Genomic DNA, 12,971 nt, shown 5'->3' with positions numbered 1-12,971 from the left:
AAGCCAAGTTGAGATTTAAATAGTAGGTTCAAACACTTTTATTATGAAAAAATATATCAAATAAACTAAATATTTTATTTATTTATTTAATTTTTGAGACAGTCTCACTCTTGCCCAGACTGGAGTGCAGTGGCACAATCTCATCTGACTACAACCTTCACCTGTTGGGTTCAAGCAATTCTCCTGCCTCAGCCTTGCCAAGTAGCTGGGATTACAGGTACCTGTCACCACACTCAGCTAATTTTTGTATTTTTAGTAGAAATGGGATTTTGCCATATTGGCCACGCTGGTCTCGACCTCCTGACCTCAGGTGATCTGCCTGCCTCAGCCTCCCAAAGTGCTGGGATTACAGGTATGAGCCACTGCACCTGGCCTAAATATTTTATTTAAATAGTGAAAAAATAATACCTACCCAAACAAAATAAAGAAGAATACTGACAGAGATTTAAATGCAAGAAATGAGGATTATATTTAAGAAGCATGGTGACAATAAGTCTGTTCAAGAGACATTCTTAAAAACGACAAGTAAAACTGGCACTCTTCTGTAAGGTGTTCCCAAGAAAATGGTAGATATCCATAAATAGAGGAAAGAGAAGAAGAAGTAGATAGAAAGAAGAGGAGGTGGATGTGGAGGAGGAGGAAGAGGAGAAGGAGGAGAAAAGTGTTGAAATAATTCCAACTAAGACTGATATCTAGGAATTATCCTGGTGAAGTGGGACGCTAAAGAGATCAAAGAGTCCTGTTGGAGGGACTGGTGTGGGCATGGCCCTGTCAAAAGAGCCACGTGCATGTCAACCCAACCAGAGAAGGCACAGAAAATCCTTCAACATTAACCTGCTTGAGGAAAAATAAAGTGACAAATGAGAAAAGGTATATACTCACAGCGAGGACTCTAGACATGTCAAGACAATTTTTAAATATGCTTTGGGCTTCAAGTGGCAATAACTAGACTCGAGAAAACATATTCAAGAAGCTGCTGATGAGAGGAAACCCAGGAAGAGCTGAAGGACCACATGAACCCAGACCAAGGATGCAGAAGCAGCATGGAAGCCCCTGGTTGCAGAGGCTCCAACAATGACCCCTTTTTTCATGGACAGCCTCTAGGAGTGACAGCTTTGTCTTTGCCCACTGGGAATCTGTTTTCCATACTTGGAAAACAGGGCTAACCATATATTGCCCCTGCTACCTTTTGGTCATCTGAGACACTGCCAGATATTAGCCATGGGACCTGTATCTTTTTGGAAATCTCAGGAAGGAAAGATTTGGGTGTGGCCTCCAACATGGAGGACTCAGTAGCTTCAGGGAAGGTCCTGGGAGAAGGTGAATAGGAGAATGCGCAGAGGGAAAAAGGCATTATCATCGAGTTTGTGCTAAGAGATATGACAATCCTTCTGTTATGGCCTAAGCATCGAAAAATAAAATAAAATGGAATCAAAGTGACTCAACGGAAGCGTAGAAGCCAAATCTACGCCCATTAAAGCATTCATGACGGTCCAACTCCACTGCCTACGTAACAAGTTCATAGTTCACGCGGATAGGAAATTCCATTCACGACACACTGCATTTCTCCTTGACTTACAACCCCATTTCTCCTTTTGTTATAACCCCTCTGATTTGGTAGGGCGGGAGTCGATCAATTTTTTGGTTGGAATTTCTCAGGATTCTCACCTCAGACATGCACTTTACAGTTTGCACATGTTCTCTGACAGCCCGACTGTTCCTCTCACTCGTTCACATAAAGCTCCAGTCTGCACAGCCGCCCAGGCCTTTCTCTGGGACCCTCCCAGTCAACTTAATTCTGGATCTACCCAGGCGAGCCTTTCCCAAGCAACTCGAGCCCAGCGTCCCCAGAACCTGAGTGACCATCTCTCCCCTAAACTTGCCCCTTCTCCTCAGGCATCCATCTCCCTCCTCTCCTTCCCCGAACTTCCTCAGCCGGAACAGGAAACCCCGGAACGCGGTCCCGGCAGGTGACGCCTCACCGCGGACCCTCCCCGTCGGGGCCCCTCGCGGCCCCGCCCACCCCGGCCGCCCGCCCCGGCCGCGGTCGCGCAGGCGCAGTGCCGCGTCCCGCCGCCGCCCCGCCCTGCCTGCCGCTGCGGAAGGCGCCGCGCGCAGCAACGCGCACTTCCTCTCCAGGAGTCCGCCGAGGGAGCGCAGGCTCGAGGAGCTCCTGGACGCGGAGGCCCTGCCCTTGCCAGACGGCGCAGACATGTCAGAGCAAAGTAAGGATCTGAGCGACGCTGACTTTGCAGCCGAGGCCCCCAGCTCCGAGGCGCAGAGCAGCCCTGGGGTTCCGGGGGGGGTTCCTCCGTCCGAGACCCTGGCGGAGCCGCAGAGCCCTCCCCTAGGCCCGACGGCTGCCCCGCAGGCCGTGCCGCCGCCCCAGGCCCCGAGCGAAGAGGAGGACCCGAAGGCCTTGCTGGAGGCCGCAGAGGAGGGCCGCGCCCACCAGTCCCCGAGCGCGGCCCAGCCCGGCCCGGCGCCGCCCGCCCCGGCGCAGCTGGTGCAGAAGGCGCACGAGCTCATGTGGTACGTGCTGGTCAAGGACCAGAAGAAGATGGTCATCTGGTTTCCAGACATGGTGAAGGATGTCATCGGCAGCTACAAGAAGTGGTGCAGGAGCATCCTGCGGCGCACCAGCCTCATCCTCGCCCGGGTGTTCGGGCTGCACCTGAGGCTGACCAGCTTCCACACCATGGAGTTTGCGCTGGTCAAAGCGCTGGAGCCGGAGGAGCTGGACAGGGTGGCGCTGAGCAACCGCATGCCCATGACTGGCCTCCTGCTCATGATCCTGAGCCTCATCTACGTGAAGGGCCGCGGCGCCAGAGAGAGCGCCGTCTGGAACGTGCTGCGCATCCTGGGGCTGCGGCCCTGGAAGAAGCACTCCACCTTCGGGGATGTGCGAAAGCTCATCACCGAGGAGTTCGTCCAGCAGAATTACCTGAAGTACCAGCGCGTCCCGTACGTGGAGCCGCCAGAGTACGAGTTCTTCTGGGGCTCCCGGGCCAGCCGTGAAATCACCAAGATGCAAATCATGGAGTTCCTGGCCAGGGTCTTTAAGAAAGACCCCCAGGCCTGGCCCTCCCGATACAGAGAAGCTCTGGAGGAAGCCAGAGCTCTGCGGGAGGCTAATCCCGCTGACCACTGCCCCCGCAACAGTGTCTCCGAGGACTAGCAAGGTCTGGAGGCAGATGAATGCTTTCTGACCCTCACCAGGGCTGTGGAAGGGTGGGGGTGGGTCATTAGAGTGTTCAGGATTCACAGTGCAGTATTCCCGTGTAACTTTTAAGTTTTCAGTACAGTGCTTTTATACCTTTAATGCAATGTTGTATTCATTTGGGTACTATGGTGTAGTATTTAGGATGTATGCATGTTTGTTTATATGTAAGCTTGGTTGGTGCTTTCGCTTTTGTGCTACCTTTCTTGGAGTTTTGTACCTGAGACAGGCTAAACTGATGAAGTACATTGAGAAAGTTTCCATCTTATTCTTTTATATGGGACTGATGATGTGGGTTGGGGTAGACTGCTCCTGCAGAGTTTGGAAGAACTCACCAGCAAAGCTGGCCAAACCAAGAGAAAAGTCAAGGCCCTTCATGACCTTGCTGGGCACAGAAGACATTCTCGTGGAGTAAACTGGTTTGAACTGGACTGGTCTCAATGTGAGCACTTGGCACAATTTACTAAACACATATACAACCCCACCGTGAGTCAACTGTAAAGTAAACATTAAAGATTCTTGTGATACAATCATTTTTGGAAAAGTGTACTCTTACCATTTTAACAGAGGACTATGATTGGGAATGAGACAATTCTATTTTACAATGTGTACAGATGTAACTGTTTTCCCTGATAGGGTGGGAAAAATTGCTACTCGTGATTACTCCTAAATTTGTGAAGTTTATAGTTTTATTGTCTTTAAATGTAACTGTTTATTTCAAAAACATGTGCAAATATAAAGTATAAAAACAAAGCAGTATGATTGTCCATAATCACATCATATGGGAATAAAAACAAAAAAGAATTTCCTTCCCTTAAGTTTCTATATTTTATCAAAATTAATAAATGTCTTGTGGGCACTTAAAGAGTGAGACATTGTACTAAGCCCTAATACGTATTTTTCCCGTTTTATTTAATCCTCACAATAGGCCTGTCAGGCAAGCATCTACTGCCTTTGCAGCATGGAGTAAACACAGGAATAATTAAGGTCATTAACTTTCCATAGCTTGTAAAGGTTAATAAGAAAAGGAGCTGGCACTTCAACTCAGAATGAATCCAGAGCCCACATTTGTCCCCACCTGCCTACAATCCCCCATATACCCTGTGGCTTTTAGGTTATTTGTTTTCAAACTTACTTTTAAATTTTATGTGGGAGCCCACACTCCCAACTCCCCTCTCACACTCACATGAGTTCATGGGCCACACATATAGAGAGGCTAGGAATTTTATATTTCTAGTTCTCACAATATTTTTGAAAAAGCAAGATTATTCTGACTGTGCAAATTAAGAAATACTCATCTGGTTTTTGGAATTTTCAGCCAAAAAATTTTTCTTCAGAGAGATTAACGTAACAAAGTGATATTCATTCTTGTTTAGCAGTGAAGCCAGGATTTGAAACAATGTTTCTTGAGGGTTGGAGGTAAAGATGCTTTCTCTGACAAACACACAAAACACCTGGGAGAGGGAGGTGGGGTTGCCCATCAGGATATCTGTGACCTCACAGCCCTTGAGTTGCGGTGAGCCACGAGGTAATCCTCAGAGGATGGGATGGGCTTCAGGTGGGCTCTAGGGGCAATGCCCCAAGAAAAATCTCATTGTGAATTTTCAGTCCTGCAGGGGTTAAGGGGAAGAAAAGGGGCTTTAATAAGACCAAAAGTCCTTTAAACTACAAAGGAATGGGAAAGACCATTTGGCCAAAGCCAGAAAGTTTTCTGGGGAAAATGGGTAATAAAGAGGACAGGCCTCACGTAACACCCAAAGAAGTAAACTGGGAGTCTTACTGGGGCAAAGGAATTATAATTTTGACTGGGAGCTGGAATTCCCAACACTTAGTGGCATTACTTAACAGGTTGGGGCAGGTGCTGGAAATGCTTAGGAAGTCCCTGTGCATGCTGAGATGAAATCCGTCACAGTTTAGAAAGCTTTCTGAGAAGTCTTTCAAGGGGGTCCTGCAGGGAAAGGGGGACATTTCTTCAATAACCCAGGCAGGGGTGGCCTGGCTTTGATGGCACCTCTTACACAGAGACAATGTGCATGTCTCACCTGTCCAGAAGTGTTAAGATTGTTTAGAAATCTTACCACCCCACAATCCACCAAAAAGTTTTTCCAGAATCAAAATAAATCTGCCCCTTATCATTCAAAATTGTGGGGATATACAGGACGTTTCATTTCTGGAATAGGACTATGGGCTGTTGTTCCTGCCATGCATGGTGCTAGTCATTTTCTCTAATGCCCTAATAGTTCCCTCACTGCTGGAATGATGCCTTGCAGGAGCTGTAACCCTGTAACCCCGTGCACTTCTTGCAGTCAAGCCCAGAAATCACGAGGCAAACAGTTCCCTTACGTCCCCATTTAACTCCTTGAGCTGTGTCCACCTTCCTCTCTGCCGTGAGAGGCACAGAGAACCACCCTTTCGAAGCTTACCCAAGCTCACTCACACAGGCACCCTAGCCAGGCCATAGAGGACCTAGCCTTTGCAGAAGAAACAGAATATGAGAAAGGAGGAGCTTACCCTGGCAGGGCATGGGGCAGAGCGACTCGTTCCTGATGCTCTCAAGGAGGCAGCCAGAACTAGAGAAAAAGGCTTCCAGGTGTGAAATGAGTTTACTTCATGACATCTGATCCTGCAGCGAGAGCAGCTTGAGGGATGGGGAGAGAGCACTCAGCAGCTCTCTTGTATTTTCATGCTGGGCTCTAAATGGAAAGAATGGAGAGTTTGTTAAATATTTACCAAAAGATTCACCTACAAAGTCCTGGGATAGGTAAATCGGGAAGGGGTCAGCAGGTCCTCAGTGCTCCAGTCCAAGATGACAGTGTGGTAAAGCCCAGACTGCTATGGGTGGGAGAGGCTTTCCTAATTCCCCATACCATGTGACCTTTCACCTGCCAACTGGAACCTCATTTCTCCACAAACACCTGCATATATATTTCAATTGGTTAATTTCATTTTATTAAAGACATGAAGGGAAAAGTAATCTTTGTAAATTTAATATAAAATATAAAGACACCTAGTGTAAGCTGTCCTGAGAGGAAATAAATAACTTTAAGCAGTATTATTATTAAATAGAAGTGTTTTAAATGAACTTCTGATGCAGTCAAATATTTCCTGTACTTGAAAACCCTAATATGTCCTTCTCCAACTCAAGTCTTAACCTGACCAACTCATGAACACTATTTCCTGGGAGAACACTCTCGCTGATCTCTAAGCACAGCCATGTTCTAAACACAACCAGAATACACCTGCTATTTATAATTATGTGTGTTTTATTTCTCTCCTGGATTGTTAGATCCTTAAGTGTTAGAATTGTCTGTGTCCTGTTCATTATTTCCTTGATACTTGATGTAGGGACGGGGCATACTAGATGCACTTAATAAATATTTGTTACACATATTAAGTGACTGAAAATATTTTTAAAAGTCCTACCCATCCACACAGGAAAACAAAACCACATGTGGCCAATAACAATTACCTTTAAAGTAGAGGTAATATAGGCCAGGCGTGGTGGCTCACGTCTGTAAGCTCACCACTTTGGGAGATCGAGATGGGTGGATCACTTGAGGTCAGAAGTTCAAGACCAGCCTGGCCAACATGCCTGGCCATGGTGAAACTCCATCTCTACTAAAACCGCAAAAATTAGCTGGGCATGGTGGTGCATGCCTGTAGTCTCAGCTACTAGGGAGGCTAAGGCAGGAGAATCCCTTGAACCTGGGAGTTGAAGGTTTCAGTGAGCCGAGATCGTGCCACTGCACTCCAGCCTGGGTGACAGAGCAAGACTCCATCTCAAGAAAACAACAATAAGTAAAGTGGAGGTAATGTAGATAAGTCGAAATTAGTGAAAGAAAGAAAAACAATGCAGATAAACAACGGACGCAAAAACTTGTTTCAAGAATCATTGCTACACTCTAACAAAATAACCCAATACCTAGTAGTATTTTAAGAAGGAAAAACAGTACAATAAACAGCTTCTTACTGGATAAAGGACAAGATACAGGGCAAGGACAGCTTTAACAACTCCTTACTAGATAAAGGACTAGATAAAGGGCAAGGATACAGAGAGGTCAGTGCCTCAATAGTAAAAACAAACACCAAATGAGAAAATAAAAAACAAATACAATCTCACTTATTAAGTAAAGATACTTTGTGTATGTGAATTGATGGAAGGTGTAATAAAAACAGATACCCTGTATTAGCAAAAGCGAATTGAAATCTGCGTCCTTGGACCCTGCTATAGTTGTGTAAATTGCTACTTGCTATTTTATGCATTCACGCAGAGTGCGTACTGAGTGCCTAATATGCTGCAGATGTAGGGCTAGGAGTTACGGATGCAAGAGTGAACAGAATAGACATTGTCCTGTGCTCGCCAAGCATTCACTGAATTGAAAGAAGCAGGTGAATAAAAATAATTACACTTCAGTGCGGTGAGTGCCATCCTAGGAGAAGTGCGGGGCCTAAAGAGGCACAAACAGGTGCACATGACTCAGACTGTCCTAGAGAGGTGAGGCATAAATTAGTTCTATACGATAAGAAGCAATTAACTACGTGAAAGCGGTGTGTGGAAGGGTGAAGTTGGGAGGAGGCTCTCTTTGTGTCTGGGGATCTGCTGTGTGACCACACACACAAACCTATGGGGCTATAAAACGAGTTTCTCAAAATAAACAGAGTAAAAAGGAGAGTAAAAGTAAACGAATTTCAGAATTGGTTAGAGGTTAGGGGGAAAAAACACATGTTGGCGGAAGATACAGTCAATTTCCTCAAAGATGTGACAAAGAAGAGGGCTAACATGAATCACGTGAAAGACTAACAGATGTAGAAGGAGCCACGCTGAAGGATAGCCTTCTTTTGATCAGCCACCTTTAGTGTTTTGTTGCTGCTGTTGTCTGCTTTCCAAGGAGGGATCTTAAACATCCCTCTTTAACTCTTCATTTTCCCAACTATTCTTTGGTTCAGCTACTCAGGGTTTGGAACCCTTAACTACATTACATTATTTTCCCCTATCTAAAGAGTTTCATATCTCTTCTATTAGCCCACCAATTTTATACTAAAAAACCTTACAGATTCCTGTTTGCTGTATAAATTATTCTGTTTATGTATTTATTCAATAGAGATTTATTGCACTTCAACTATATAGCTGACTTTTGCTGGGGACTGGTACAATATGCTAAATTAAACAAGATGGTTCTTGGCCTCAAGCAGTTTATTTATAAACTTCGAATTGATAGAGCACAATAAAAAGGTACAAACAAAACCTTAAATACAAGTTAGATGATTGAATAAGATATATGAAAAAAATGAGTCAAGCACAGTGGCTCATATCTGTAATCCCAACACTTTGGGAGGATAATCTGTGAGAATTGCTTGAAGCCAGGAGTTTGAGCCCAACCTGGGAAACATAGCAAGACCCCTCATCTCTACAAAAAAAGTTTTATTTAAAGAAATGACTTGGTTAAAGTGATATAGAATGGTTGAGAAGACAAAGTAAGGCAGGATGACCAGGAAATAATTTTCTGAAAAGGTAAAATTTAAGCCGATAGTTGAAGGATAACAAGAGAGTTAGCAAAGATCAGAGATAAGATCAAGATAAATCCAGGCAGATATATATATATATATATATATATATATATATATATATATAATGTATATATCACAAATATTTGAATATATATTGCATATATACAGATATATCACATGTATACATATATATATGAAGGCCCAGAGTGAAGTAACTAGATTTTACAGTGGCCTGTATCACGAGAAATAGCATTATAAATCGGCTGAGCAGCATGCAACACCAAATACTCTTTTCTTGTCTGTCTCCACTGCTGAGGCTGCACGAGTTAAATATTAAACTTCTTGGTCTTTCAGCTGTGTTCTAGTTGAGACATATACAGAGAAGTCTCTCTGTGGTTTTCCTTACTACATCATTTTCTCTTTCTGGGAATGTGTAAGGAAAGTCGGGAGCTATTGTTGCTCCTGTGATGACAGTATAAAAACAGCCAAAAGAATCATAGAGAGGTTAAGCTTGACATCTACAAACTGCAGAACAAGTACCAATAACCACCTACTTGTATCTAGAGTTTTTGACATGTAAAATAAAATCCCATTTTTTAAAGCTATTGTCATGTGGGTTTTTTGCTTGCTTTGTGAAGCTCAAAACATCCCTAACTGGAAAAGGCTCCAAAAATTCCTTTTTCATCTCCCATTCTGTGTCTGGTACGCATTTTGGGGTGTTACTGACAACAGATGGGTTATGACAAGCAGAGTAATTCTATCTCCTTGCTGCAGTGCTTAGATTAGACATGGGAACTTAATCCGTTCTGGGCAATCAGGTCATGTAGATTAGAACTTCCATTCATTTTATGGCAATGGTCATGAGAATAGAATTAGAGCTTTTGGCTCTGAAGTTTGTACCACTTTGGCATTTCCAGTTATCTCAGAAAAAAAAATGTATAATTTTAAAAAAAGCGAGCTTGTTATTTATAAGCCAGTTTTGTTATTTGCTCAAGAAATCATACTAATCATGGTGGTGCTTTCTGGGTTTGGGAAGAGGGAAGAAAGGCTCAGAACCAGGAGAGGGGAAGGCATCCGGACAGCCCTGCAGGCTAGGGTAAGCAGGCAGATTGTATTTAAAGAGTAAATGAAAACCACTAACTCATTGCAGACTCATCTAATTGACATTATGTTTTTAAAATATTGCCTTCCCTAGTATATTCAGAATAGGTTGTGAAGGGAAAGCATCAAAGTTGAGAGTCTGCTAAGAGATAAAGATGATGTAGACATGACGAAAGAGGGTACATTTGGGGCTCAGTTGAGGAATGGAGAATGGATAGGTAAGGGACATAAAAGATTAGATCCTGACTCTCAGGCTTCAGGCCTGAGCACTTGGTGCCTAGTAAGTGTGATTTTGATTTTTTTTTTTTTTTTTTTTTTTTTTTTTTTTTTTTTTTTGGACAGAATCTTGCTTTGTTGCTCAGGCTGAAGTATAGTGGCATGATCATGGCTCACTACAGCCTTGACCTCCTGGGCTCAAGCAATCAGCCCATCTCAGCCTCCCAAGTAGTTGAGACTATAGGTGCACACCACCTCGCCTGGCTAATTTTTGTATTTTTTTTTTTTTTTTTTTTTGTAAAGCCAGAGTCTCACCATGTTGCCCAGGCTGGTCTCGAACTCCTGGGCTCAAGTGATCCTCAGCTTTCCAAAATGCTGGGATTACAGCTGTGAGCCACCATACCATGGTGGTAAGTGTGATTTGATGAAATGGGGAAGTGAGGTAAAGAACAGGTTTTGAGTGAAAACAGTAAAGAGTTTATACAAACACTCAGTGACATATCCTAAAAGAGATATAAGGTTCACGATTAATAAAGAGGCCTAATTCAAGATAGAGAATCATAGACCTGCAGTGGAGCAACCCATTTATCCAGAGAGAAAGTACAGAGTAACTAGGAGCAGGTATTCTGGGAGACTAAAACATTCCCACGTGCGGTATTAAAGGAAAAGCTGCCACAGTGACTAAAAACTGGAAAAGTAAGCCAGGAGAGTGATAGAGATGGTAATCAAAATGGCAGCGTTTCAAGCCAGAGGAAGTGGCCGATAGTGTCAAATGCTGTTGAGTTCTCAGAAGTATTTGAGGAGTATCTTTGCATTTGGTAGGATCTCTGCTGATTAGAGAAGGAAATAAAGGAAGTCAAGTTCAGAGGCATGCCGTGTGTTCAGCTTTCACTCAGGTGAGAGACAATGGTAGCTTTAACTAGGGAATGAATAATGAAGATGGAAATTAATGGAAAAATTGAGAAATAATTGGGGATTACATTGACAAAAATGGATGATTGATGAAATGCTAGAAATAAGAACAGGGAGGAATCAGGGTTATGGCTAGGTTTCTGACATGCACAATTTTGCGTGTAGTGTCAGTTACTGAGTTTGTCAGAAAAGAGAGAGCAGATTAATGTGGAAGGATGATGAGTTCAGTTTTATATATTTTGAATTTAACGTGAATGTCAGGCACCTAAACAGAGATGTCCATTTGATTAGGGATAAATTCACAAGAAAAGATGCAGATTAAAATTTCATGAAACTATGGATGGGAGGGGATGGATTTGCAAAGATATTCTGTGCTTTGCCTGAGCAGTTTAGGCAGGACGGGCCCTCTTCTGCTTACTCTCAGACATGAACACCAGCTATCCTCAGGTACTTTTGTTCCTAAAGGCATAGGAGTTTCGAAACCTTGGAGAGTGAGAAAGAAGAGGTGCAGGATGGAACATTGAGGAGAAAACACATTATACAGACAAGCAGAAAGGTAACTCTCAAATAACCTCAAGAAACAGTGGGAAGAGATTTGGAATTAGTGAGATTTAGAGAATGTAGTTTAAGAAATGTCATATGTGGGATTAGTAAGTAATTAAATTTAGTTGAGATGTGAAAAAATAAAATAACTAAGAAGTGCCCACTGAAATTACTCACAAAGAAATTATTTTCATCTTATGAAGAACTTCAATAAGATAGATGTCAACAGAAATCAAACTTTAGTGAATTAAGAATAAGCAGGATGTAATATAAACAACATATGTATTCAATGGTTAATGGAGAGATACCAGTATTGACATGGTAAGATCTACATTATCAAACAGAGTTACTATACAGTTTTGAGAATGCATATTTCATAGGAATGAGATGAAGTATGAAATGACTGATTGATGTATACCTGTTGTATCTGTGGCAGGAAGTTGATGCTGCTTCTATTTTTCCAGAGGAGTGGCAGGGTAAGTTAAAATTTAAGACAGAGAAGGAAAGTGATGAGGAGAAGGACAGTCCCAGATGTATCCCACAGAATGGAGAAGGCAGCAGTTTTCCAGGAGAATGTGTCATGGCAGACTCCAGCAGATATTGGAAAATTAATTTATCAATATGTACAGCGTACCCCTATTCTTATTTGTTCCACAAATGCAAGACTGTCTCAATATATCCACTATATCTGTAATCTTAAGATGAAAAACACACATGATCATATCAATGCATGCAAAAAAGGCATTTGACAGAATTCAACTCCGAAGCATAATAAGAATTCTTAACAAACTAGGCACAGAAAAGGGCATCACCAACTTGGTAAAGCACCTTATAAAATAAACAACAACTGCTACTACGGTTAACATTGCTTAGTGTGTTTAATAACTAAAAACTGCATGCTTCCCTCTAATACTGGAGGGAAGGGTAGAGTATGATGTCCACTCTTATCACTCCTTTTCCACTTGGTGATGAAAGTTTTAGCCAGTTCATAGGACAGGTAAAGGAAGTAAAATGCTTACAAGTTGAAAATGAAGAAATAAAGCTACCTCTATTTCCAGAGGGCATAACTATGTAGAAAATCTCAAATAATATCCAAAAAAACCATACCTGAGTTCATAAGAAACTCTAGTAAGGTCGCAAGATATGGGATCAACACACAAAATCAATTATGTTTCTATATACCAGCAATAACTCTTGGAAACTGAAATTTAAAAATTTAAAACTCAGTACCATTTATAATAGCTCAAAAATACTTATGAATACATGCACCAAAACGTATAGGATCTCTATTTTGCAAAGCTTATAAAACACTCATTAAAAAAAATCAAAGAACACCTAAATAAATGGAGATAAATATTATGTTCATAGATCAGAAGACTCGTCATAGTAAATAGATCAAACAGATCTGTAGGATTCAGGCAATTTTAAATCAAATCCCAGCAGTTTATCTGAAATTGTCTTTATTTTGACA

General features: G+C 42.5%; 1 protein-coding gene across 1 annotated transcript; it reads left to right on the top strand.

The window, feature by feature from the left end:
* Window positions 1–2,077: 2,077 nt before the first annotated feature.
* On the top strand, window positions 2,078–4,079 carry NDN (necdin, MAGE family member). The gene has a single exon (XM_003944956.4). The coding sequence runs from the start codon at window positions 2,213–2,215 to the stop codon at window positions 3,176–3,178; it is 966 nt and encodes a 321-aa protein (XP_003945005.1). The 5' UTR covers window positions 2,078–2,212; the 3' UTR covers window positions 3,179–4,079.
* Window positions 4,080–12,971: the final 8,892 nt, after the last annotated feature.

The sequence above is a fragment of the Saimiri boliviensis genome, chromosome 5 (assembly GCF_048565385.1).
Source record: "Saimiri boliviensis isolate mSaiBol1 chromosome 5, mSaiBol1.pri, whole genome shotgun sequence".
NCBI classification, from domain to species: Eukaryota; Metazoa; Chordata; class Mammalia; order Primates; family Cebidae; genus Saimiri; species Saimiri boliviensis.
Note: the sequence above shows the minus strand (reverse complement) of the source record. Positions and strands in the feature narration are given on the sequence as shown.

What these genes read in the sequence shown, in the direction of transcription:
- NDN (XM_003944956.4), top strand. Translation starts at nt 2,213, where the DNA reads ATGTCAGAGCAAAGTAAGGATCTGAGCGACGCTGACTTTGCAGCCGAG.